Source organism: Felis catus, chromosome C1 (genome assembly GCF_018350175.1).
Source record: "Felis catus isolate Fca126 chromosome C1, F.catus_Fca126_mat1.0, whole genome shotgun sequence".
Classification (NCBI taxonomy): Eukaryota; Metazoa; Chordata; class Mammalia; order Carnivora; family Felidae; genus Felis; species Felis catus.
In genome coordinates, this window is record NC_058375.1 from 48566606 (window position 1) to 48593968 (window position 27363).

General features: G+C 44.1%; 1 protein-coding gene across 17 annotated transcripts in view; it reads left to right on the top strand.

Moving 5' to 3' along the window:
• The window catches only part of FGGY (FGGY carbohydrate kinase domain containing), a 418575-nt gene that overhangs the window by 252490 nt on the left and 138722 nt on the right, over positions 1-27363 (top strand). For all 17 annotated transcript variants that reach the window (XM_011284961.3, XM_045035922.1, XM_045035926.1 and 14 more), the window contains one exon: positions 26066-26173. In XM_011284961.3, the coding sequence (XP_011283263.1) occupies positions 26066-26173 (108 nt within the window). The remainder of the gene's footprint in view (positions 1-26065; positions 26174-27363) is intronic.

The window sequence follows — 27363 nt, forward strand, 5'->3', positions numbered from 1 at the left end:
GTGATTCATCACTTACATTCAACACCCGGTGCTCAGAGGCTCAAAGAAACAGTGATTTATGCAGCATCCCACAGCTAGCAAGTGATAAGGCCAAGGCTCAGATCCTGTCTGAGGAAACCCCAAGCCTGTCCCTCTGCATCCTTAATCAATTTATCCTTATTTGCTCAAATTGAAGGATCAGGCAGTAAGAGCTCCTGATTCTCTCTCACTAGCCCCATTGTGATTGGAATTCTCCTCCGAGCGCAAGCTGTTAGTTCTCAGTTGACATACATAAAATGGACCTGAGGAACTCCCTAAAAATGCAGTTCCCCAGGTCCCACTCCTGCAGGGTCTGAGTAAGTGTGACTGGGAAGGAGTGTATACCAATGTGTACTTCTAACGTGTGCCCAAGTGATTGTAATGTGGGGCTCGCAGGAAAACCACTTTTACCTTCCCAGGAGTGGCAGTTAGATCTATCATTGCTTCCTCAGTGCTTTGCAGAGCATCTTGTACACAGGAGGACTCTGAATTTACACTTGATGAAATGTAAGAGTGAAGTCAGTGAATGTAAACGACTAGAAACTGAAGGAAATCAAGTTGGACCGTCAGTCTCTGTGGGTTTGGGACACTCTAGGGGGTTCCTTGAGTCCTCTCCCTTTCAAACAAAGTCTCTCTTGGTGGGCTTAGGGGCAGATGGCCTGGGAAGTCTGGACTTGGATAGAGGACCTGGCGGAATGTGCCAACAATCAGAGACTGTGGAAGTCTTCTTTTCTCCTGAAAAGCAGAATGAAGTGAAACAGTGAGAGACCCCATTTGCAGCTCTGGGCAGACAAACACAGAAACCAGAGCACAGACAGGATGCAACAGGAAACCACAAAGGCCTAAGATCTCTCAGGGTAAATAGGAAGCCAGAGTTTACTTTCGAACCCACAGTGCCAAGCCGAAGCACGGAGTTTAATCCAGTTCTGTGCCCAGCCCTTCCTGGACCCCTGGCACAGAGGAAAGCTGATGCCACCTGGGTGAAAGCATTTTAAAATGTTTGTTCTCATCAGGCTTGGAGGAAGCTCCTTTTGTTTGTGCTGGTGAATAATTTGGGGCACAGGTGCAGCTTGGACTTGAAAGCATTAATTGGTCTCCCTGGTTTTCCCTGCATTGATATCTGAAACCCCGGTCTTCCTCTACAAAGTAATCTTAATCCACATACATTTGTGAGGCATTTGCCATTGACAGCCAGCTTTCATACACTCCATCTGTGGACCTCTGCGTCCAGGTGCCTAGTGGGGGAACACTGCTGGATGCTTAATGCGCATTCTGTGTTTGTTGGATTGGCATGCGTAATCTCACTCCATTGCTGCCGTTACACTGGAAAGTAGTAAGTAGGATACAAATGATCTTCACTGTTTTGAGATAAGGAAAATACAGCGTGGTAGAAAAGACATGGGTTCTGAAGTCAGACCTGTGCTCACATCCGAGATAGTTAAACTTCCTTATCCAGAGTGCCTTCTTTTATTCAGTGAATTTTGAGCATCTCTGATGTGCTGGGCACTGGAGGGAAAATAACGGGCGCAAGTAGAAACTGACCTTACAGTCTAGTGGAAGGGAAGGATGTTAAGCAAACAGTCACAAAAATATATGATTATAGACTTTGATAAATGCTCTGCATTCCTACCCTGGTGGTGGGAGTATGAACTGGTGCAATCACTTTGGAAAACAGCATATATGAATATATGCATACAGCCTGCACATATAGCCATATATGAGTATGCATGTAGCCTGTGCTGCACCAATTCCATTCCCAGGTAAAAACCTAGAAAAACTATTGCTTCTGGGTACCTGTATGTACCCAGGGACAAGTACACAAGTATTCATTGCATTATTTCTCATAGTAGCCCCAAATTTGGATCAACCCAAATTTCCACCCATCACAGAATGGATAACTCATTTGTATTATTTTCCTACAGTGGTATACACATTTAAAACGAAGGAACTAAAGCTACATGAACAACACAGAGGGATCAATTTTAAGTGAAAGAAACAGGATATGAAAGAAATACAGAATCACTTTGTTCATAGGCAATTCACAAAGAGGCAAGAGAAACCATGCATTTTAGGAATGCATATATAGGTACCAAACCTAGAGAGTCAAGAAAGGAAATGACTGCTACAAATATCAGGACACTAGTGGATTACATGGCTGGGGGTGCTAGTTGTTGACATAGAAAGAAGCCATCTGGAAGGGACCTGGGGAGCTGGCATTTACTGGTGAAAGATCCATGAGTACTTATTATCAGTCTTAAAAATGTACACATATGTTTAATATGCTCTTCTGTATATATGATGCTATATAGTATATCATATAGCTGTATATATACCTATATGATACACATAGGTGCTATAAAGTGAAGGAACAACCATGAGAGCATAAAGCCAAGTAACTGATATAGTTTGGGTGGTTGGCTTCTGTAAGGCAGTGATGTTTGAGCTGAGGTACTTTGATTAGGTAGCTAAACAGAGCTGAAAGGAAGGAAGGAGGTGCCTGCCTGGTGGTGGTTGAGAAGAAAGTGGTCCAGAAATTGCGGCAGGATAATGGGAGGGAAATAGGCAGATTCCAGGTGGCATAGGAGAATGGAGAGGCATCTGCTAAGGCTGGAGAAGCAAAAAGGGGCAGGGCTGGCTGGATTTATAAGCATAATGAAGGATTTCTGTCTTTTAAGAGACAGTGAAAGACTTTAGGCATTGTGGGTAACATAATTGGATTTACAGAGGACCCAAATAATTGCAATTTGGAGAACAGGTTGGAGAGATACCAGAGTGGATGATTAGAGGACCAGATAGAAGGAGATTAGGGGTCCGGTTGAGAGGCGGCATCATGGCAGTTGCCTTGGATTATGGTGGGGGAGATGGAGAGAAGTGGATATATCAGAAAGATGTTTAGAAGATGCAATCAGTGACTCCTTGTGCAATGAAGGAACACCAGCATCACAGGATGGATGCATTGCAGGCTCTGTAGGTGCGTCCCCCAGCCTTCTGTGATCAGCTACTGCCTAGTGAGCAGAGGTCAAAAGCAGGGGCTCAGGCATTCCTTGGGCAGACTAGACTGACAGGAGAGGAGCTCTTTGGTTAATGTCAGCTGTGTTTCTTTATAAAAATTAAATGTTTTGCCCTGGGCTTTTAGCAAAGGTCTCCCCAAGATGTAACCGTGTGAACACAGTATCACTTCTGTGGGAGCCTGACAAAAATACCTAACCTGAATCTAATCATGAGGAAATGTCAGAAACCCAGATTGAGAGGTATTCTTCAAAATAACTTGCTTCCACTCTTCAAAAATATCCAGGTCACAAAAGATAAAGGCAGAAGGGTTCCAGATGAAAGCAGACTAAAGAGACATGACAGCTGAAGGCAGTGTGTGGTCTTGCGTTTTTTCTTTCAAGGTAAAGGACATTTTGTGGACAGGTGATATAATTTGAATAAGGTCTGTAGATTAAATGATAGAATAGTTTCTGTGTTTATTTCCTGATATGATAATGACCATGTGGGAGAATATCCTTGTTTTTATAAAATACATACGGAAGTATTTAAGAGTAAACGGGCATTATATGTACAACCTCCTCTCAAATGATTCCGAAAAAAGAATTTATGCACACATATAAAATATAGGCAGAATATTTATGCAAAATATTGACAGAACCTGGGTGAAGGGTGTACAGAATTCTACTGTTTTTGCAATTTGTAAGTCTGAAATCATTTTTGACTAAAAAATTGAAAAATACAAAAAAAAGTATTAGTCATGTGAAGGCCGTGCCTGCATTTCCTATACCCCTGCTGATGAGTTAATATGTCACTGATTTTACTCCCTCCAAAGTCCTCCTGGAGAATTTTAGAATTTATATGATTGGGAAAGTGATCTTTAATCTGAACATCACTATATTTTCTTTTTCCAGTAATAAAAGCTATTTAAGTGATCACCTTTTTCTTCCAACCCTGGAAACCAGGAAGCTCAGAGTTGAAATTGAACACTCAAGCTAAAATATTGAACCTTCTGTTGGCCATATTTCCATTCTTTTTTTCATCAGTCTTATATTACATATGTTACTATAATATCTGTGTGTGTGTACGTGCACACATGTGTATTGGGGCAGTATTTAAAACACGTTCAGTATTTATCTTAGTTTCTTATTGGCTGTTTTAACAAATTACTACAAATTTGGTGGGTTGAGACAATGCACATTTATTTTCTTAAGGTTCTGGAGACCAGGAGTCCGGAATCCATTTCACTAAACTGAGATCAGATGTCCTCAGAGCCTACTCCCTCTCAAGGCTCCAGGGTACAATCTGTTCTTGTCTCTTTGCAATCTTGGTGGCCGCTGGTCTTCCTTGGCTTATGGCCACATCACTCACCTTGGCCTCCATAGTCACATTGCCTTCTCCCCATCTGTGGTCAGTCTCCCTTATGATTACATTTAGAGCACACCTGGATAATCCAGGATTCTCTTCCCATCTCAGGATCCTTGATGTAATCAGATCTACAAAATCCTTTTTTTTTTGCTTTATAAGGTGACATTCACAGCTTGGAGGGATTTGGACGTGGGTGTGGTTTTTTTGTCAGGGGTGGGGGAACATTATTCAGCACACCACACACACCCTTTGTGAAAGAAGTGACAACATAAATTCCTTTTTAGGAGTAAATAAAAATAAAATACATTAGTTTATATTTCTACGCTAATTCACGTATAGCAGAGGAACACAGATAAAGCAAAGGAATCAGATTCTTATATTGAAACTTTCAATCGCTTTTATGAACTGCATTTATTTTTTTTTTATATTTCCTACTGAGTTATTGCTGGAGTAGAGAAATATATTTTATTTTCAAACATTGATCTCATATCCACTAACCTTGCTAAATACTCTAAGTTTTAAAATGTATATGTGTTATGCACTGTCTGCATGCATAAGATCTTTCAGAGTAATTTTTAAACTATAGAGCTAGGTGATCTAATGTGGTTTTGATGGTCAGGGAAGGCTTCTGTAAGGCACTGACATTGAACTATAATATTCTGGTTAGAAAAAAGAGTGGTCCAATCAGAGGGGCCAGTATGAGCTGTAACTGTGAGATCATATCACCTGCAAAATTTTGTCTCTTTCTTTCCTTCTCAGTACCTCTTGTGAATGAATTTTTGTCTGGTCGTGTTTGTCAGGACCTCCAGTATTTTGTTGAGTTATTAGGATAATAAAAAGTAACCTCATCCTGGGGCACCTGGGTGGCTCAGTTGGTTGAGCATCTGACTTCGACTCAGGTCATGATCTCACGGTTTGTGAGTTCGAGCCCTGCGTCAGGCTCTGTGCCGACGACTCAGAGCCTGGAGCCTGCTTTGGATTCTGTGTCTCCCTCTCTCTCTGCCCCTCCGCCACTCACGTTCTGTCCTTTTGTCCCTCAAAAATGAACATTAAAAAAAACAAAAGTAACCTTAACTTGTTCCTTATGTTAGAATGTATCTAAAATTTCTCCAGTAAGCATGATATTTGCTGGAGATATATATATCTGGAGGTGTGTGTGTGTGTGTGTGTGTGTGTGTGTGTGTGTGTGTATACACACACACACACATATGTATATATATACTTACGACATTAAGGAAATGATCTTCTATAGAATTCAGGACAGATAATCAGTATCCTGTGCTTGAATAACCACTAAGGATTCGTTTATTTGACAGTCCAATTCCACAGCCACAGAGCTCCATCACTGAACTTCATGAGGGCAGTGACCATTGACTCAGTATGATATCCTCAGTGGCTGGCACAGTGCCTGGGACTTAATTAGGCATTCATTATGGAATGAATGAACGAATGAATGAATGGAAGATGCTTAATACGTATTTGTTGGATGAATGAATTGAAGTTAGCAAATTATTATTTAAAGGGAGCCAAAAATCGCCCTACTTTCCAAACCCCTCATAAAATGAATTGAGTTCACGGTGCTGCCTTTCTTACATCCTCAGCACCTGGCACAGTCAGCTAGTCATTTGACATATGAAGGGATAAATGAGTGAGTCAGCCCCAGAACATTCTGCCAGTGGCCATTAGACTTTGCCCCTAAAGATTCACATTTATTTGAACTGAAGCCAGGTGGCTAAAGATGATTTAATCAGGACAAAAATTAAATGCTCTCTTTAATAGGATAATTGCTTATTTCATTTTCTCCTTAAAGTTGGCCATTCATCTCATGCCACTGTCTTTGAATTTATATATGTTGTCCACGAAGTAATGAAAGTGATTATTCTGAATGAAGTCAAAAGAATTCACAAAGGGCTGTCTTCTCGTGTGACCAGAAAGTTTGGAATTCCAGAGAATTGGAGAGGGGTTAGGTACAGTGGCAGGCTTAAAGTTTACATACAAGAAGACAGAGTTGAACACTTGAGTGACAACAAATAGAGATTGATTGGGGAACAACCGAGGGAGGCTGGTTATCATAAAACAGGCAGGCAGTTAGGTAAGAATGTCTTAGTAGTTTAAAATACTGGATGGTGGTGGTTTTAATCCTGTGTGTACTTCCCATTTCAAAGGGGAATTTCATTTAGTAAGGTAGTTAATGTAACACCTGATATTACAATGTCCGGTGTCTTGAAACTGATACCTTTTCCTGACATGGGACTATGTTCAGAAAGCCTTTGATGATACCCTCTTGCCTAGAAAGTAAAGGTCAATTCCTTTAGCCCTCTCCAGCTCTGTCCACCTCCTCTCCCAACATACTTTCTGCTCCAGCTTCATGTAATGGGATCTTACAATAGGGGTCTTCTTTACCCAGAGTTTTTGGAAGAGGCCCCAGAGTCCAGATCAACTATGCAGGACTTGTTAAAAGATGGTAACACTCACCCTGAGGATATAAAACACAGATGGAAGAAGTCAGAGGTGAGGACTAAGGAGCAGAGCCTGAGTTGGACTGCTGTGTCTGGGATAGTCAGCAGAAAGTGAGGGCTGCTTTGGGAACCGGATGTATATCCACTAAAAACAAGGCAAAGCTGTAGGTGTGTTCATGACAGGGGAGCCAGCTGGGCAGATCTTAAGTGGGACCTCATCCAAAAGGTTTGATTGAAGGAGTGGTATGATCCCAGTAGATGGGTAAGCCACCTGAAGCCCAGGACTGAAAGGGAGTTGGGAGTAGAGCAGTGGACAGAGGAGCAAACTGGCTTCAAACATCCTACTGTGGGGAGGTAGAGGGAGTCCCTGGGTAGACATTGCAGTGAATCACCAGGACCACATGACCAGCGAGTCCTTATCGGATAGGCACCCCACGTTGAGGACGTTTGGAAGTCCAATCATGACCATATCAGTCAAGCAAGACCTTCCTTACACACCCCAACCCACACCACCCCAGCTAGCCCGTGGAGGGGAAGGTGAAGCAGAAAAACCAGAGAGGCAGGATAGCACCCCCCCCCCGCCCCCCGCTTCTCCAATACGCTTCTAAGCCTGAAATAAGCTGTAGCTGTAGGAGGGAGAATTTGTAATTCAGTGGTATGGAAGTTTTGGTTATTATAATGGAGTGCACACATTTAATGCTTGAAGATGGACAGTGGACTTGTGCTCTTTAAGAGTTTAGGAGTACTATGGATCCACCTAAAATTCCATCTCAGGGCAATGAAAACTTCACAGAACAAATTTAACATGGAGTAGATAAGGGAATACAGCTGTTTTCGCACCGTACACCTACCCGTACAGATCCCTCAATAAATTAGAACATACACAAGGCTCTATCCATTCTCTCTTCCCCCTCCTGCATTGACAAATCTCTTTCTCGACTCAATCAGTTAACATTACAACATGCTATGATAGCTGTCTTCTGAAGAATCAGAGGGCAGGAGGGAGAAAAAAACTCTCTTGACGCCACATCCCATTCTTAGACCCCCACTTATCTGCTCATCTTTGCTTTTCTACCCTCCTCTGTCACTCTTCTTGTTCACACCTCTCTAGCTATACTGCTTATGTGAGATAGCAAGCACATCCCTGCCACAGGGCCTTTGCACTTGCTCTTACCATTCTGCTTATGTCACACCAAACTTCATGCTTCACTCCCTCACAGTCTCTGCTTAATAGAGCCTCATAATTAAGGTCCACCCAGATCACCCTGTATTAAAATAACAATGCTCGTCCCCACCATACTACTTAACCTCTCTCTCCTGCTTTATTTTTCTAAACAGTATTGTCACAGCTGACATATATATATTCAAGTATTCGTGTGTTTTTATCACTCTCCACCAGATTATATGTTCCATGAAAGTGGGATTTTGTTTTCTCATAGCTATGTTTTTGAGCCCTTGAACCATGCCTTGAATATAGTAGACGCTTGTATTCAAGAAATACTTCTTTGTTTTTTGGTCTTTTGGTTTTTATTTTTGAGAGAGAGAGAGAGAGAGAGAGAGAGTGCGTGCAAACGGGAAAGGCAGAGGGGGTGGGGGTGGCAGACACAGAGCGAGAGCGAGAGAATCCCAAGCAGGCTCCACACTGATCATGGAGCCTGACGTGGGGCTCAATCCCACAAGAGGTGAACATGACCTAAGCCGAAAGCAAGAGTCAGATGCTCAACCAATGGAGCCACCCAGGCATCCCATGAAATACTTCTTGAATGAAGGAATGCTTCCTAACTTATTTTAGCCTTTCCGCATGCCGTGCCTTCCGTCATGAAAGCTTCCTTTTACCCCTTTTCCTTACAGCCCAGCCCCAGCTGAGCCTGTTAAATTCTGTGCAGGCTTTGAGAATGCATTTCCATACCCCCTCCTCTGTGCCACCACCGCAGCCAGATTTAATTTCTCTCCCCAGAACTGATAGCTCTCTGTTACATTTCGCTTTAATCAAGTTCATGCTCGTAACCACTGCATCGTACTTCCTCTCAGACTTCTATGTTCTTTCTTGATTTTTAGGTTTACAGATGACTAGCCCAGCAAGCACAGGTGCTTCTCTCATTGTAAAACTGGAAAGTAGCTGTCTTTGAACTCCAGGCAGCAGTGTGCATCCTCAGTCTCGAATCATCTTCAGTCCGAACATCCTCCTCCTTTAGCCCCACCGCATGTATTTTCCCTCCTCCTTCTCTGTCTCCTGTTAATAGTCTTCTTCCTCTTCTTCACCATCACGTCCAAGGGCACATTACACATCAACCATTTCCCTCAAGCTTCTTTCATTTAATGTTAAGGAGAAAGCCCACCTCTTCCACGGAGTGTCCTTCCCTGTGACTATGGGGAGTGAGAATTCTTTCTCTCACTTGACCTTTGTAATAGCTGACACACGCCCCTGACCATTTATGATATAATGCTAAGTGGTGGTCGTCGTTAATGGCTTGGGTTAAATTTTTGTCTGGTTCATACGTGGGGGAAATGACTTTGGGCTGGTGACCACACAAGGTCATTTTAGATCTTCCTTGAAAAGGGTTTGCTAGGCGAGGCTGATCAGTCACCACAGCTCTGTGCCTCCCCGGTAAGATCCCATTAGGGTTTTGGTCAAGAGCACAGTAATATTTCATGACACAACTTGGAAAAGTTAAAAATTTACAGACCAACTAATGTTTTGTGTGTTTTTTTCTCTCTCTCTCCTCCTTTTGCCTTATTCATTATTGTTTATTCCCTGAGACCATTTGCATGAGGAGGAGGAGTTTCATTAGAATCCCCAGCTGAAAAAGTCTTCATTGGACACAACTGGACCTAGAGAGAAAACGATCTCACAACTTGTGTTGAGTGAGACATCCTAACTAGGATCTTATGCAGCTTGTTTGTAAACTGTTGGTAACCAACTTAAATAGAACCTTTTCCCTAAAGCTTGGCCTGGGCTTCCTCCCGTGACTCCAGGCAAAAGTATCCTCACCTTCCTTTGCGTCACTGTAGCGTTTGATTCGTAACTGTGTTGTTCCACTCACTGGATTTTATAAAAATGTATTAAATGTGTGTCGCGGCACTAGACCTGCAGCTCGCAAGGCCTGCAGCCATGCCTCATTCATCCCTGTGTACTCCGGGCCCTTACATGTAATATTCTTGCAGTACAAGTTGAAAAATACGCTGAGCTACAGTCTGTCTAGGTCAGTTCATAGAGTCAGTGGACACTGGTTGAGTAACTGCTTGTGTGCCAGGTATTTTAACATATCTGGTATTCTCTGTTCCTTACGGTTTCCCTCCCTCCAACGTATTGATCTCCCTGTGTTATAGATGAGAGAGTAAAGGGATTTACCCGGTCATGTAGTAAGCGGCAGACCTAGCTTTGAATTCAAGTCGCTTGAAGACACATCCAGTGTTCTTACTCCTTCGTTAGAGCTCAACACCTTTTTCAGGCACCCATCCATAGTGTTTGGCTACCAACTCTATTGCAGCATGAAAAATGTTTCTGTAACTGTAATCATCCATTTGATGACCAGAACGGGAGACTCAGAAGGAACGTGTGAAGATCATCTAATTCAGTACTCTCATTTGCAGATGACAGAATGGAGTCCCGGAGAGGAAGCAGGTCTTAGCCAGAATCTCTCCTACCAGTTTGAAACATGTTATCCTTCTCTTTCCCATTGCCCCTAAAGGAATTACTCTAATTCCTTAGCATTCCTTTTTTTTTTTTTTAATTCCTTAGCATTCTGATGACCCTCTGCACGACACGGCCCATGATGACCAGTGAACTCAACATGAAACTATTCCCCTTCACATTCTGTCTCCTTCAGCCCTGCTCCAAGATGTCCTGTACTCCCTGAAGCCTCTCCCTTTGCCTCCTCTCCCTTCTCCTGTCTAACAACTCTCACTTAGCCTTCCGATCTGAGCTCAGGAGTCACCTCTTCCTGGAAGCTTTCAGAATCACCGAGATGGCCCATGGCACGTGCCTCTGTCACAGGGCATACTCCTCCCTGTTTGTTGCTAGTTACCTGGGCCTGTGTCTTCCTTGTTCACATGGCTGTGGATTCCTCGATGGCAGGTGTTGTGGCTCCTCCGTTTCTGTATTGCCAGGATCTAGTACAGTCCCTGGAACGAAGTTGGCTTTCAGTCAGTTTTGATGGACATGGTCACTCAGCAGGATCCCACTGTGAAGTGGTGTGGTGAGTGCTCGCCGTTTTGAGATCTTGAAGGTGAACATTCTTGAAGACTCTCCCAATGTCAAGGATGCAAAGGAAGTCATCATTTCTTAATGCCACAACTGTGTCTTGCTGTCCCTAATATTTGAGGGCCATTGTTGAGCGCAACCAAGAACTTCGGTAGGAGGGTCTGGTGTGGCATATGCAGGAGAGCCGCTCACCTAATACTGATGATCTCATAGTGTCTGTTCTCGACTGCAATGAAGAAAAAGAAAATGCGTCCATCTCCTTTCTATTGTGTGTACAACTGACTACAGGATGAGTCCCTCTGCAACATCTGTCTTCGTACAAAATCAAAGCTTTTAAATTCAGCGAGCGAGGCTCTCCTCTGGTGCATCATCCTACAGGAGACCAGAGGGATGATGGCTTTGGGGGGATATAAAGGTGTTTCTGACTTCTCTCAAATCATGTACATCCACTCTCAGTATTAGGCCAATGGAGAAATTACTGACCTTTGAAATAAAAAGAAGGGTCTTCATGTTGACATTGGCACTTTGTGTCCAGGTGAATGAGAGCGATTCATTTGATTTTTCAGGGCTTCCTCTCTTTATCGAAAAAAAAACAAAACGACTTTTCCTACTTCCTACAGGTGTCGAGCATTGGTGGAGCTAGTGACAGCTGTCTGGAAACCCTCTGTAGCACAGAGACATCTTAGGGGCATTGAGGCCCCTCGGGAACATGGGCTGTTGAATGGGGAACATATGTGGTGTGCGGTATTTCCTCCATGGAAGACTACCTTTACCCTTGGCCGTAGGCAAGAGTCCTTCTGTAGAGTGTGGGTACCAGGCTGGTGTCCTCAATTGAGTCCACTTCTGGGTGATGATCCTAACCAAGACTTTCAGGGCAGGGAGAGCTAGTGGAGTGCATTTTAGCCAAAGTTATTGGGGAAAGCCAGGATTTGGAAGACTAAATCCAGATGCTAGGCCCTGTGGAGCAGGCATGACATGGATGAGGGATGGAGCAAGGGTCTTGGGCCAGATGTTAACTGAACCAGGGCAGAGTCAGGTGGTTTCAAAGTGCAGGTCATGGGGCGCCTGGGTGGCTCAGTCGGTTGAGCGTCCGACTTCAGCTCAGGTCATGATCTCCCAGTTGACGAGTTCAAGCCCTGCCATTGGGCTCTGTGCTGACAGCTCAGAGCCTGGAGCCTGCTTCCGATTCTGTGTCTCCCTCTCTCTCTGCCCCTCCCTCGCTTATGCTGTCTCTCTCTCTCTCTCTGTCAAGAATAAATAAAACATTAAAAAAAAAAAAAGTGCAGGTCAGATGTGTAGCTTGGGCGGTTTAAAAGTCCAAGATCAAAGTAGCACTTTGGGACCGTTTAAAGCATAGAGGGGCCAAAAGCTGTGGGAGGGTGAATCAGGACAGAGGAGATGGATAGAATGAGGTGAGGCAGTGAAGGGCTTTTGGATAAACATATTTTGATGGAACTGTTTACTTAGCAAAATAGAAGAAACCACACACACTTACACACCATGAAGCTGATCTGCAGCCCCGAGGCTCCAGGGGGGCAGGGAAGGCCCAGCTCTGTGTGGGACACTTACGTAGCCTGTGGACCACAAGAACTTTGGGGCAATGTAACAGGTGATTATCATCCATTATGCATTCAGTTGTGAATCAGAACAAATTAAAATGAACCGTCGTGCAAGTCCAACTCTGGTAATCCTGAATGTGTGCTTGAGAGGGGACGGCAGTGGGTTCGTGGGCTTCTGGCTACAGAGTAACCAAAACGTAATTTGGGACTATTTCCTCATTGCCTTCAAGAGAAAAATCCCAATTACTTAGCCTGTCATGATAGAGCCTTCATGATCTAACCTCTGCCTGTCCTCCCACTCATAGGTTTGATTTTTTTTTTTTTTTCTTATCTCCTGTTCCTGGAAGCCTTACCTTGACCAAGTTCTATAACTCCTCTAAGCCTCAGTTCCTGCATCTGTAAAATGGGAATACTGATACCTGTCTTTACAGGCCTGCGGTAATTATTAAGTGAGATGATGCACATAAAGCCACTTAACATAGTCCTTTGCTCCTCGTATATGGCAATTCCACATTTGTGGGATTTGGGTTATTATTACTGTAAATTCTGCCTTGCAGCCAAACCATAATACTCTCTTCATGCCATTGTTATACTAAGAACCTACGCCTTTATTGACGTGCTTATCAGAGTTTCTTGCTATTCGTAGATTAGCTGTCATACATCCTAACTACATTGAAAACCTAGGACAATGACAGTATCTTTTTCATCTGTTTCCCTAGAACCTGACCCCATAGTAGGTGCTCAGTTAAATGTTTGTTGAAGGAATGTGTGAAGTGTCTCTCTTTTCCAGAATCTTGATGCCCACCAGTCCCCAGATGCTTCCTGGGTCCCCCTCTCATTACCCATGTTAGGCACCTACTGTGTGTGGGAAACCACACCAGGTGCTTGCATGCATGATGTCGGTTAATAGCCCCACAACCCTACAAGGCAGCTAGCCTATAAACTCTTGCCAGGTGAGTGCAGAGCCTCGATTAACAGAAATGCCTCAGGTCTAAACATTAGATGACTTTTTTACCATGAACCCACTAGGAACCCACATTGAGATCCAAACAGTCCTCCTGGTCTGGCATAAAAAATGAGACCCAGATTTCTTCCACTTAAAACTCACTGTATCTCCAGCTATTCCCACCCTCTGCTGGCACTGCTGTTGTTTGTACCTTACCAGGATTAAGCAGACCGGTCTGTACTCTGAACTCAGAAAAATACAGAGGAAACGTTTCCTGGCTTTAGGAAAACGAGAGTGCAGCTCTTACTTGTTGATTATTTACTGTGTGCAGGCAGCACGTCAGGGCTTTCTTTGCATTGCTTCTAATCTTTCTGAACATCCTGGAAGATGAATATTCTTGTGTGTCTTTTACGCTGGAGGAAACCGGCATTTGCCAGGGTCTCATAGCTTGATCATGGAGTTGTGATTCCTGACCTGGCTAAACCAAAACGCCCCACTGCACAGCACCAGTCAGCCTGGATGAAGTAGTCTCCCCGGCCCCCCGGCCTCTCTAACCCCCGCACCCTTCTCTGTACCCCCCCAGAGGCAGCTGCACAGGGACATTCCCTCCTACCATGGCTGAGTGCTCAGTCACCACCTTGAGAGCGCAGGCCAGCGAAGTGGAAAAATAGCTCTTACTCCTCACTCTGACATCTGTCCCTCAGGTGAGAGCCAAATTCTCAAATTGCTAGGCCGATGGCGAATAAGTCTACACCACACACACAGGGTATCACAGTCTACACCATCACACAGAGAGTTCTGCCGGAATTCACACATCCTGGAAGCCAGGCTGGCGTTGGTGACCAGTTTCGTTTAATCTTGTCGCTGATTCCTGCATGATGAGTGGGGAGAAGGGAGGAAGGCAGGACCATAGGGAAGCACACTGATCTCCAGAAGCCAGCTTTGGTTTGCTCCTTGAGAGCACTCTTAGGCACTGCCCTGACCCTTGTCTGTAAACCCACAGCAAGAGCTCAAATGTCCGGGAAGGGAAAGGACAAGGGCTGGTTCCACTGGCCCCTTACGTTCTTTGGACTTTTGTTGTTCTTCCGGTAGCCAGGAGGCAGCCTGGTATAAGGAGAAGAGCATAGCCTTCTTCCCAACCAGACCGAACCAGATCAAATCAAATCCCCATTCTGCCACCTGGAGCATCTATATGACTGTAAACAAGGCTCGGGACTTTTGTGAGTCAGAGTATCTTCATCTGTAACCTGAAGGAAGTGGCAGGATTATCATGAAGATTATGCAGGAGAATGTGTATCAAACAATCAGCACCTAGTAGGTGCTTGGCAAATGTTAGTGGCCTTCCCTCCCTTGCCTGCCTCCATTCACCTGTAATAACTTCTTTAAAAAAAGCCATTGTAACTGTCATTCATTTGTTACTTGCGAGCCCAATTGTTACCGATTAATAACACAGAAACTATTTAAACCACTCTCACAGAACTGTAACTCTGCCCTACATCATGTCATATTATTTCACAGATAGCTGTTTCTCCCCCTCTCTTCCCTGTTATCCCCTGTTTTTCTTTTGTCTAAGGAAATCCAGATGGGCCCTATACATTCTTCTACACTGGATAGCCTCCGCCAAGGGTTAAAATCAGGTCTGTTTCACATGCAGATGATCTATTCATAACAAAAGCTGCCTCCTGGCCTTTGGCCACAGCTGAACACTGTTACTCTCAAGCCCTCATTTCATTTGTTTCTGATTGTCCTACAGTGTTTACATATCTTACTTATTAGCATGGTCTTTTATAGAGTACAGGCAGAGGGCAAACCCTCCAGATCAGCTTTCCCTCTGAGTGCCCTTTCTTCCTCTGGTCTCCTTACCTCTGTGGACTATTTCTCTTCCAAAAAAACTCACTCAAATAGGGAAGCAATTTTTAAGTCCCCCCCCCTTTTTTTTTTTAAATCTGAGAGTCACTTAGCATTCTCAAAAAACTGTTGAATATGGAGAAAAGGGAAAAGATAGCACGGGAATATATGATTCCTCTCTCTCTCTCTCTCTCTCTCTCTCTCTCTCTCTCTCTCTCTCTCCCTCTCCCCCCCCCCCCCCTTTGACAAAGGAAAATCCCATCTTGTCTACTGACTTTCCAAGGGACATACTCCATTCAGGGCACAAAGGGAGCTGGGCTGACTCTGTCTGCCTGCCGGGTCCTTGTCTCTCCTGTGTGCAGCCTTTTTTCTATAAAAAGGTGTCTCAAGAAGCTTGTGGACTCTTGAGTCAGATTTGAGTCTAAAAGCTGGTTCTGCCCCTCTTTGTGAGCCTGGAAACTTGAATTAACATCCTTGAAGCTCATTTCCCTTGACCATCGAAACCAGGTGTCACAGCCTTGCCCAGCATCGCAGGTGGGGGAGTGGATGTAAAACTGCCCCATGTAGGGACGACAGAAGCTTCGCGTAGACATCTCTCCAGCTGTTGGCGGTGACTCCCTGGTGTGCTGGCCTGTGTAGGATTCAGAGGCATGGCCCAGACACGGCAGGAAGACAGGCCCTTATCGCTGTCTGACATGGACGTGCTGGTACCTGTGTCGCTTGTGTGCTGCCTCTGGTAACATATTCGGTGGCCAAACAACGTGGGGTTCCTACCCTGTCTCTCCATCTTTCTCCTGACCTCCTGCTATCTGACCATCACGACTTTTTAATGCTCTCGCAGTCTCCTTCATTACAGAGCAGATGTAAGGGATGAACTCCTTCACCCTCACACTCAATAAACATTTGTCAGTTTATGACACATGGGCGGTCCCTCGGTCACGGAACCACCCAAGTGTCCCAGAGTCTTTAGTTCTCTTTGCCCGGCCACTTTAGCCTTCTCATCTTCTCTTAGGCCAAAAGCGGAGAGACAGTTCTGAAGATCGGGATTCTTCAGGTCCAGAGTTGTGTGGACACGTCCCAGGTCCCAAATTCCCTGAGCCGAACCTGAGAAGCAGGAGTGGGTTCTTTCGGGAAGTGCTTCCAAAAGGCAATGATTGATGCATCTGCCCAGACATGCTGACTTTTTTCAAAAGAGGCCCTGCTATAATTCAGCCAGGATTCTCTTTGCCTTTACACCTTACCCTGTTAACAGGCACCTCTCAGTTGTACTTACGCCCAATGACAGATCTTGCCAGTAGAAGTTAATGCACCTGAGTGATCGTGTTGATTCCTATCTTGCTCCTTCCCTACAGCCCGCGCAAACCCTGTACCCTACTTTAGATTTCCAGTCAAGATGGTGTCAGATCTTGCTTTTTAAAGTTAAATGCCTGCATGTAATCCACTCCATAAATAAGAAGTACACCTTGGCCAGTGTGGAGGTGATGATATTAATACGGGCTCCATTTCCCTGGGTCACTGAATGTACCAGGCACTGTACCAAGGCCTATAATAGATTGTGCCACATTTAGTCTTTACGGGTCTATAAAAGAGGTCCTGTTTGCCCCACTTTCCAGAGGAACACCCCAAGGACCAAAGTCATACAACAAGTTAGGACCAAACATTCAGAGCCACACCAGACAATCTCTACACCCAGGGTCAGACTTAGGAGACAACATGTGAGACTAGACACTGGTATCAAAGCAAAAGTCGTAACAAGGGCAGCTCAGAAGCTGAGCAGGAGCGGGGCAGGAAGAGAAAGTGCCCACAACTTAGCAGTCGGAAGTCTGAGGGTACCTGACCGAGACTCTGTGCGTTGGGGTGCCGTGTGCTTGTTACAGAGAAAAGGCTGTGTCATGCTCGTGTGCACCTGCTGACCGGCCTCGGCTGTAAGGCTGCCTGAGGCAATTTTTTTTTACTGAACTCTGTAAGGGAGAGCTGCTTTTCCTAAACAGCTAGTTTAGAATCAAAGGGAGGCATCGGCTGGGTCATATTGGAGAAGCACTCAGTTAGTCCTCTGCTCACTCCTGGGGATGTGACAGAAGTAGAAGATAGGGTTCTGACTCGGAGGGTCCAGCTCACCATGTGACCTTGGAGCATCTGGTGACCACCACGCAGAAAGGGTGCCCTCTCTCCTCTTGTTAGCTGCCTCCCCTTCCCCCACTCACATCACCAGCCCCTCCTCCCTTCCTCACAGGATCCACAGAAGAGACCGATAACTGTTTACCCAGTGCAGATTGTTTAGGCTGTGAAAAGACGCAAGCTATGACTTTATATCTTTGGGGTCATACAGCTCTTGGAACTTTCAAAGCTGAGAGCCGGTCTGAGCTCACTGGAGCCAGTCAAGCATCTGTAGAGAGGAGGCCAAGTGTGGCTTCTTGTCTGCAAGGAAGAGAAAATTGGGGGAAATTTTAGGACTGCCTCAAAGTTTTCTTGGTCATTCAGTCTCTTGCAAAGCAACTTTGGGTGTGTTTTAAGTGTATGTGAATGAGAAACATATGGATTAAATTTCTCTTGTGATCACATATGGGTTTCAGAATGATGAAGAATAAGGAATTCAGGGTTTAAGGAGTCCAAAATACTTTGCAAATAACTCAGGACATTGCAAGCAACATTTGGCTGCCTCCCTCCATCCCAGATTTGGGGACTGTTTGGTTGGGTGACAAACCCATTCAGTGCCCTCCCCGCCTGCTCAACTGCTAAGCCCCAGGAGGTATCTGTAGACAGGTTTCATGTGTTCTTGTTTTGCTCAAACTGAAATAAAGGGATTGGATTTCTAGGAAGGGCATGCTCTATACTGGAGGACTCTTAACCTTTCAGAAACCTCCAAATATAGCAAAGGGAGATTTGGCAAGCCTGAAGCTTTGTTAACTTTGTGCCGCTTACAGGTGAATTACAGCTGTGAATATCTGCGACATTGTTAATAACTTTAGCCATGTGCTGCATGTGTATGGTTTGGTTTACAAAGCATATTATATGCACATAGCATATTAAGTATGCATTACTTAATTATGTAATCCAATTACATATGACTTACGGATGTAGGTATACACACTTAGACATATATGTCAAAATAATCTACAGTATAGAAGGACAGAAGGTTAAGGAAGATGCCGGAAGAAGCAGCTAATAACCCAGTCAGAGTTTAGAGAAGCTTCCCAGAGCAGATGATATTGAGCTAAGTTCTATAAAAGGACATGGAAGGGTTAGGGGGAAGTCAGAAGAAATGCCTTTTAGAGAGAAGAGAAATTATGAAGACATACAGATGAGAAAGAAGGTGGTGTACGTGGGGATTTCTGGGCTGTGATGGGCTCGTTGGAGTAAAAATAATGGGGCAAAGGATGAGGAAATGTACCATGTGTGATTAGACCAGACTTGTAGATAAAAGCCAGGTCAGAAAGCTCTCCTATGTCACAGGGAACTTCTAAAGGATGTTTATAATAGGGCCTGAGTTCAGGACGAAAATTTGGGACTCAACAGCACAAAAGTTGTCAGTGCACATGTGGGAATGGATGGGCTGCCCCCGTGAGATGTGCCGAGTGAGACAAGCAAAGAGGAGTAAATCCAGGAAGGAAGAGCAAGGAGAACCTTCCAAAGGGACAGCACTAAGAAGGGGCAAAGCCTAGACTCCAACCCAGGACTTTGTATTCCAGATCTTCCCACTGTCCCAAAAAGGAGTGGAATTAAACCATCTGTTATTTCACATTTCTTGAGGGGATATCACGTCCTAAGATTTTTAAACACATTATACCACTTAGGACTCACACAAAACTCTGTGGGAGGTGAGATTATCCCCATTTATAGATGAGGAAACTGAGTCCCAGAGAGATTTAAAAGAACATGGCTAATAAACAACCCAACCACAATTGAAACTGAGGTTTGTCTGACTCCAAGGTCTCTGCTGACATTACTAAACTGTGTTCACTGCCTTTTGAGAGAAGATGTGGTTCCTCACTATTTCATAGGAGAAGCAAGTAACTCACAACAGTTTCATCTGAGAAGTGCAAAAATAGAGGTCAATGCTAAGAGCCCTATTCAAAAACCAAATTCTCTCTGCTCTTTTTTGCACTGTGTAGTGAGCTGGGAGTTGGCTGGAATGTGTATAATTTTTTTTTTTTCTAGTAAGACGATAGCACAGTCCATTTGGAGGGAGAGATGAGCCACCACGGAAATACTCAGTCCCACACATGCCTGCGGCTACCCTCTAAAATTCCCAACCTGGCTGGAGGCACTCAAAACAAAACCTCCTGTTCCCTCTCAGGACCACTGGCGCCTGGAGCCTGCCTGCTGCCCCTGCCAGAGGTTTAGGCCAACCTCGGGGATGATGGGGTGGGGGCAAGGCGGAACGGAAATTGCTGCAGTAGCTCCCTGCTCTGAGCCCAGTCATCTCTCCCAGAAAGAGGTGTGAGCAGGCGCTCGGGCTTTAGCACCGAAGGGAAACTCAGCTGACAGCAGCGCGGCCTTAGATGAAACTCAGCCAGTGGCATCCACTAACGGAGCCAGCTTGGGCACAGACATGAAAAGAGGCAGGAACAAATGGAGAGAGGCTTCTAATCCCTGCTGCACCATTTCAGATCCTTGTGATCCTGGGTAGTTTGCCTACCCTCTGCATGCCTTTGTCTTCAGCTATAAAATGGGCTGTGCATATTTGACTCCGTATACTATCAGGGTCATTGCAAGACTGAATACAAATAGAAACTTACAAATCACTTGATACCTGACTGACACCCAGCCCATCCTGTGCTCTGGCTCCTCCTAGATTGCAAACCTCAAGAGGCTCTGATGCCCATCTTTCCGTATCTATTCGTGTTGGAAACAATAGTTTGAATTCAGTGTGTATCCAATAAATACTTGCTGAATATGTGCTTAGCAAATATAATTATAGATGGTAGCCGTTATATACAACCCACGAAGTTGACAGTCAACAAATATCCCTTATAATCCTGGCCATGGGTCACAGAGGTGGCAAAGCAAAGTCCGTAGTTAAGAGAAGCCCCTCGAGACCACCCAGTTTGATCCTCTGAGCCACAGAGCAGAGTCTGTGTTGAAAGAGCTTGCTGGAGAATTCTGATTGGCCAGCTGGAGAAGAATGACTCCAGTTCTTGGAATCTTAGATAATCTCAAAGACAAAGGAGATATTAAATATTCTAGTCCAATCTAACTACTTTATAGACGAGGAAAATAAAGTCGGCAGAGGAAAAGAAGTTGGTAGTCCATAGGTTGGATCTTGTTTGGATCCAAAGTTACCCTTTTATATACTATCTATCTGATTTCCTTCCACTTAGATTTCCTCGTTTGTGGGGTAAGTATAATAGGACCTATCTCATTGGGATGTCACAAGTATTATGTGATAGAACCTCTACAAAGAGCCTAGAAGAGTATTTGGCATCTTCTGAAGCCCACAGTAACTGTTAGCGATTGCCATTTTAGTATTTCTTATTATTATTATCCTTATTTCTGCGTTATTTCTTACTCTCATTGCTTGACTTAGAGGGTTGTTTGAGGCTTTTTTCCTTTTAAAAAGCCACAGCTTTTTCAAAATTGAATTTTTCACAAGCATTAGGACATATAAATGCAGAAATACACCTGTCCTTCAAACTTTATGACCTTTTATTTAAAGTAAAATTCAGAACGTTAAGCCCTCATGAAAACCAGAATGCTTGTGCAGCTTCATGAGTGTGCCCCTAGCCCACACAGTCCTTTCTGCCTGGCATGCCCTCCTTCTTTACTTAGGGAAACACTCCTCCTTCAAGGCCTCGCTCCGTGTGGCCACCTATGGAAAGACTACAGCTTGGGTTCCTACCCCTCCTTCCCTCTCTTACTGTGGGGCTTAGCATGATTTGCTGTAATTTCTGAATTTCTGCCTCTTGTCTGCCTGGTCAGACTAGGAGCTCTTTGAGGAAAGGAGCCATGCCTTATTATTAATTATTCGTGTTATTACCATTTTACTTTGTTACTTTAATAGCCTCGATGCTGATCTCAGTGCCTGGTGTATGGTGTGCAACCAAATGTTTTGTCTCATTGTGGGCTTCTTTAACTTTATTGATAGCACACACGATTTTAGAATATAGCAAGGGTCTGTATACTGTTTAAACAATACCACATGGAATACTCATATACCACCACCCATTAAAAAGAATATGAGAATATTTCCAGTACCTTCTAAGTGCAAATATTTATACAATTAAATAAATGTTAACTAGTTTCTTGTATTTTGCTTAATGTTCTAGCTCTTTGAAGTAATCTTGAATCTTGATTTGGACATGCCCCATTCTAAGCAATCCTCCCAAGTTAACACCATCTGAAAACATGATAAGCTTTACTTCTGTATCACTTTCTACTTCAGTGTTAACAATATTGGCTAAATCAGGCCATGGACACATCTAGAGACCTTCTTACATGATCGTAATTACTTTTGGTTGTGGTCATTCAACTCTGTCACCTGACTGTTCTCTCATACAAACTTCGTTTCAAGGAGAACTAATGTCTATTTGGTATTTAACATATAATAAGGTCTTGGTAGGTGATAACTTATTTCATCTTCACAGAAGTCTTTCAACATTCACATCGATACTCCCATTTTTGTATAACCATATATTTTCTTTTTCTCTTTTCTTTTAAGTAACCTCTGTTATCCAACATGGGGCCCAAACTCACGACCCTGAGATCAAGAGTCACACGCTCCACTGACTGAACCAGCCAGGTGCCCCTTAATCCTCCCATTTTGTTAAATGTTTATTTTTGAGAGGGAGAAAGAAAGAGGCAGAGAGAGGGGGAGAATCTTAAGCAGGCTCTGTGCTGACAGCACGGGGCTTAGACTCCCAAACCACAAGATCTGAGCCGAAATCAAGAGTCAGAAGCCTAGTCGACTGAGCCACCGAGGTGCCCTGATCCTTCCATTTTTGAATTGAGGCTGAGGCCCATTTATGTCCTTGTGTAAGATCACCTGGCTGGAATATGGCAGTTGGGAATAGAATAAAGATAGGTATTTGACTCAACCCATGTGTTCTCCTCTTCACAAGTGTATTGGAGAAAATTTATCAAAAGCTTTTGGAAATGCAGATTCCCTAACTTATTTGTCAGCAAAACCAAAAGGTTTGTTCCATTTGAATGAGTCTGTATTGACTGTGATGGCCCTTGCTCTCTGCCTTCGAGAGGCAAAGAAGGATTCCAAGAAGCAAAGGTAGCCTAAAACTAAGACAACACTTTGGCAGAGACAACTATGGAACCTGTAGAGTGTGGTGCCTGACTGCTTGGCAGTTTTTATAACCTTGGACACGCAGTTGAACTCTCTCAGCCTTAGTTTACACATCTAGACAATAGGAATAATGATGGAATCTTCCCTTAGGGTTTTCATGAGGTTTAAGTGATTTAATTCCTATAATATGCTTGGAGTAAGGCCTTTGGTAAGTAGCCAGTCCATCTTAGCTGTTGTTGTTGCCAACAACACCACGATTACTAGGAAGTCAGCGTCCTGCACAGACAGTTGTTACCAGTGGAGTAAAATGAACTCCCTCCTTTGGGTAACAGAGCAGCCTCCAGGATAGCCCACAGCATGGGTTAAGAGCTTTCACAAAAATATTTTTAAATATTTAGGTTCATTGCAAAGGATTAAAGCACACAGACATATACAAATGCGCGTTCTCTCTCTCTCTCAAAACAAACTATTACTTGTTTTCTCCAAGAGCACAGGGCTTGGAAGTGATTGGAAATGCTCTGGGGAACATATTTCTGTCTTGGTTTCCTCGCTTCACTCAGATGTCTGATGAGAAGCATTTGCCATTTCAAACGAGTGAGCGTGAGCAGGAGTCGGCTCAAAGCTTTATACGTGGGCAGAGCCAGGCAAAGCCTTCACCTGACATTTCGGAGCCGCAGAACCACACTCTTCCAGTGGAGCTCTGCTATGGCTGACTCAGGAGCAGGTTTAAATTTTGAGACAGGGTGGAGGTGGGGTGTGATGCGTAACCTTCCAAAGCAGAGTATGTACTATAAGTTACAAATAAAGCCTGCCATCTGGTTTGAGGCCGGCATCTGCCTGGGTTCAAATCCCACCTGGGTTCAAATCCCACTGTGGATATCTTATGCAGCCTCTCTGAGACTTATCTATCAAATGGGGCTAAGAGTCCTGGAAGGGAAGGGGTGCCGGGCAGGAAAAGAGATGATTTGACTTTGGTGGTTATCCATCTACCTGTCAAACACTGGGTTCTTAATGGTTGTGAACATGAGCTATCTTATTCACCCCAAAGCCGCTCTGGGATGCAGTTTAGGGAGTAGTTTCTAGGCCCAGCACATGATAAATGTTCACGGGCAAAGACCAAGTGACAAAAATGAAGATCGTATAGTGTGTGCTCCTTCCGGCTGGAACACTCTATCGTACACACATACACAAAAGCTCAAATACACACACTCCTACTCACACACATACCTTCACACCTACTAAATAACTTCTATATATGTTTTACTTCATAATTCTGATGTTATCTCCTAAGAAAGCCTTCCCTGACCCATAGACTGGATTAGGTACCTCACTTACTTGCTTTTATCAGACCTTTTGATTTTCATTCATTTACATATCACACTTTATAATTACACATCGTGTGATGGTCTGATTAATATCTTTCTGAGGCTGCCCAATGATTTATCCCTTTTGCCTAGGACGGAAGGGTTTTCTAGGACGCAAGGCCTTCAGTACTAAACCAAGAGATTCCTGGCCAAACTTGAATGATTGGTCGCTGTAATCTGTCTGAGGGCAGGGGCTGTGCTGTTTTGTTTAACATTCATTGCCAGTGCCTGGCACAGACTTGGATCACAGTGGGAGTTCAGGAAACATCTGTTATAACAGTAAGGAAAGAAGTATGTCAATGTAAGCCAAACTGACTTTTCTTGCAAAAGTCTGTCTTTTTCCCCTGACATTATTCTTTCTTTTTTAGGTGTTAAATGTCCCTTTTTATAAATTATCTTGATTTCACACAATTTAGAGTTGACAGTATTTTGTAGTTCCCTTACCTTGACTCACCTCCTTCCTGTTGGAGCTTCGGAAATCCTGATTTGAGGACTCACTAGTTTAGTGAAAAGGCAACTGGAACGGTTGGGGTCAAGACAATTAAATAATGTTTGTCCGTGTGCTAAAATGCTGGACTAAAAATTTCGTGAGGGCAGAAATCATGAATATTCAGTTCATTTCTGTATCCCCAGGATGAGACATAGTACCAAGCACATAATAAGGGCTGAATAAATATTTGTAGGATAAATGAATGAATGGATTTGCTGCCTATCCAGAAGACATGTGGGAGTAGATCTGACATGCCTCCCTCCCTTTCCCTCCCCACCCTCCCCTACACTTATCCACAACCAGAAATATGACTTCAACACTCGTCCCTGCTAGATGGATGAGAAACACGCACCATTCCAAATGAGTGAACATTTGGTCCGTCCTTGTCCGTCCAGGTTCATGTCTTGATGTGTTCTCCTAATACCTGAAAGGACTTCTGTGGTCTGCTACAAACACACTGTTGCAGTGTCTTGAGTCCTAAGAACACCTCTCCCTCACCTACATGGCTTTGTTCAAGCCCTTCCCTTGACCTAGAATGCCTGCCTCAGTCCTGCTCATCTGAGCTATGTCCTATTCCCTAAGACCATTCACTCCTGGCCTGCTCTGTCCCTCCATAACATTCTATATATTGTCTTTACCATACTGTGGACCACACTGCATCCTATTTGTCTATTTACCTGTGGAACTCCCCTCTAGATTGGTAGATTCCTGAAGATAAGAACTCTGTGTGATTCATCTCTTTGTCCCCAGCACCCAAGAGGGGGGGATGGCATGCTATTAGTTGACTAGTAAGTAGTTGGAGAAGGAAGGAAATGTGTCACTTACCTATTACCACAGAAATGCTAGGTGACAAACACAAAATGTTAGTGACATACAAGACATGTGTTTTTGTTCACAAGTCTATCGATTAGCTGGGTGATTGTGGTGATCTGGGCTTGTTAGTGCTGGTTGACTAGGGTAATCTACTGATCTTGTTTGGGCTGTCTCTTATATCTGAGATACACCTGCTACATTTGGGTTGCCTCAGTTCTGTTGCATGTCCTTCCATCCAGCAGGTTAGTCTGGGCTCTTCTCTTTGCAGAGGTTGAGAACCAAGAGGGAGAGTAGAAGCACACAGTCCTCTTGAGACCTAAGCCTAGAAGACTGGTGGTACGACTTCCGTCTCATTGTGTTGGCCGGGACAAGTCACCAGGCTGACCTAGATTCCATGGGTGGGGACTCCACCTGTCAGTGAGAGAAGTTGTAAAGTCACATTGCAGAGGAAATGGACACAGGGAGGGGTAGAGAATGGGGGACATTTTTGCAATCAGTCTACCACAGAGAGGGAGCCAGCAAGGAAATGTTCTACCAGTTTCTTTCCAAAATGATCTTTTGCTACTCCGACATCTTAAATGAATGTAACAGGAAGACCTTCATCCAAAGATGAAGCCATGCCTTTCCTTTGGAAGGAATGACTTTCTTACCAAAGAAGGTATTTAATAAGAAGTTGAATCACATGGTCACAGAAACATCAGATGGGAGGAGGATAAGGCTTCTTCTAGCCCTGAGCGTCAATTATTTTCACATACTTTGCCTCTTTCTTTTCAGATCAGCAAAGACCCAATTTTTGTACCAGGTGTCTGGGGCCCTTATTTCTCAGCCATGGTCCCTGGGTTCTGGCTGAATGAAGGTGGTCAGAGCGTTACTGGAAAATTGGTAAGTTGACACTTTCTCAATACGGGCTTAAATGTTTTCATAGCCTTGACTAGTCCATTTTGTCACCCTCCCCATTTGCCCCATATATAAAATTTGCAGGCTCCTAAATCAGAAGCATTAGCTTTCTTTTAGAGCACAGCCTAACATATGGTGCATATGCAGCATGCATTTGCCAAAGGAATAAATGTTGGTCCAGGCACTGGTGACTAACGCATCTTGACACCTACCTTTCACGCAAAAATCCATTTTTTTTTTCTCACGTCCGTGAGAGTGATACTCTACTCTGTAAAAAGGACCATGTTGCTCTCCAGCCAGAATCCTTCAGTGGTTCTCCATAGCCTTGGGGACCTCATTCAGATAGTTTTCTGGGCACATCGCATCTTTCATGGTCCAGCCCTTCCAGTCCCACACATGTACTTGTCACTAAGGCTAGATTGCCTTACCCACAACTTCCCCATGGCTTATGTTATTCTACTCCTCTGTGCCTTTGGATGTGTTTCTTTCTCTGCTCAGAGAGTTCTTTACCACCTGGATAATTTTAGTTGTCCTTTAAGACATGACTCTACTTATAGTATTCTATTATTATTGGTTTACTAATCTGTCATTTCCAGAAATCTATGAGCTCCTTAAAGGCAAAGGCCGTATCATACTTGTCTTTGCGTCAAGCTCAGTGCCTCCTTCATAGAAGGTGCTTAATAAATTTGATGAATTTGTGGGGTTGTCTAATAGGGAAGATAGAAGATGCATAAAAGTGACATGAATACTATACCAGAGGTGCAAAGCAGAGTTGACCGAAAGCTAGGTTAAAGAGCTAACGCTTTGAGGGGGAGAAAGCATTTGTGCTGAGTCTTAAAAGGTAAATAGGGACAAACCAGGCAAAGAAGGGTAGGGCTACTCTTTTAGGCAGAACTGGCATAGGACCAAAGATATGGGAGTTAAAAATAACAAGGCCTACTCGAGGTAATAGCACATAGTCCAGCGTTTAAATTGTGACATAAACTGTTCTTAGAAGAATGACTTAGGATAAAAGTTAGAGAGCTGGGCAGGGACCACATCATAAGAAGTCCCTGTAGAACATGCTCGGGAGCTGATATTTGTCTGGTGGACCAAGGGGAACCAGCAAACGGTTGGCAGAGCGGACACATATGTTCAGATCTCAGTTGTCCAGACTCCAGCTAGCAGCCGTGAGG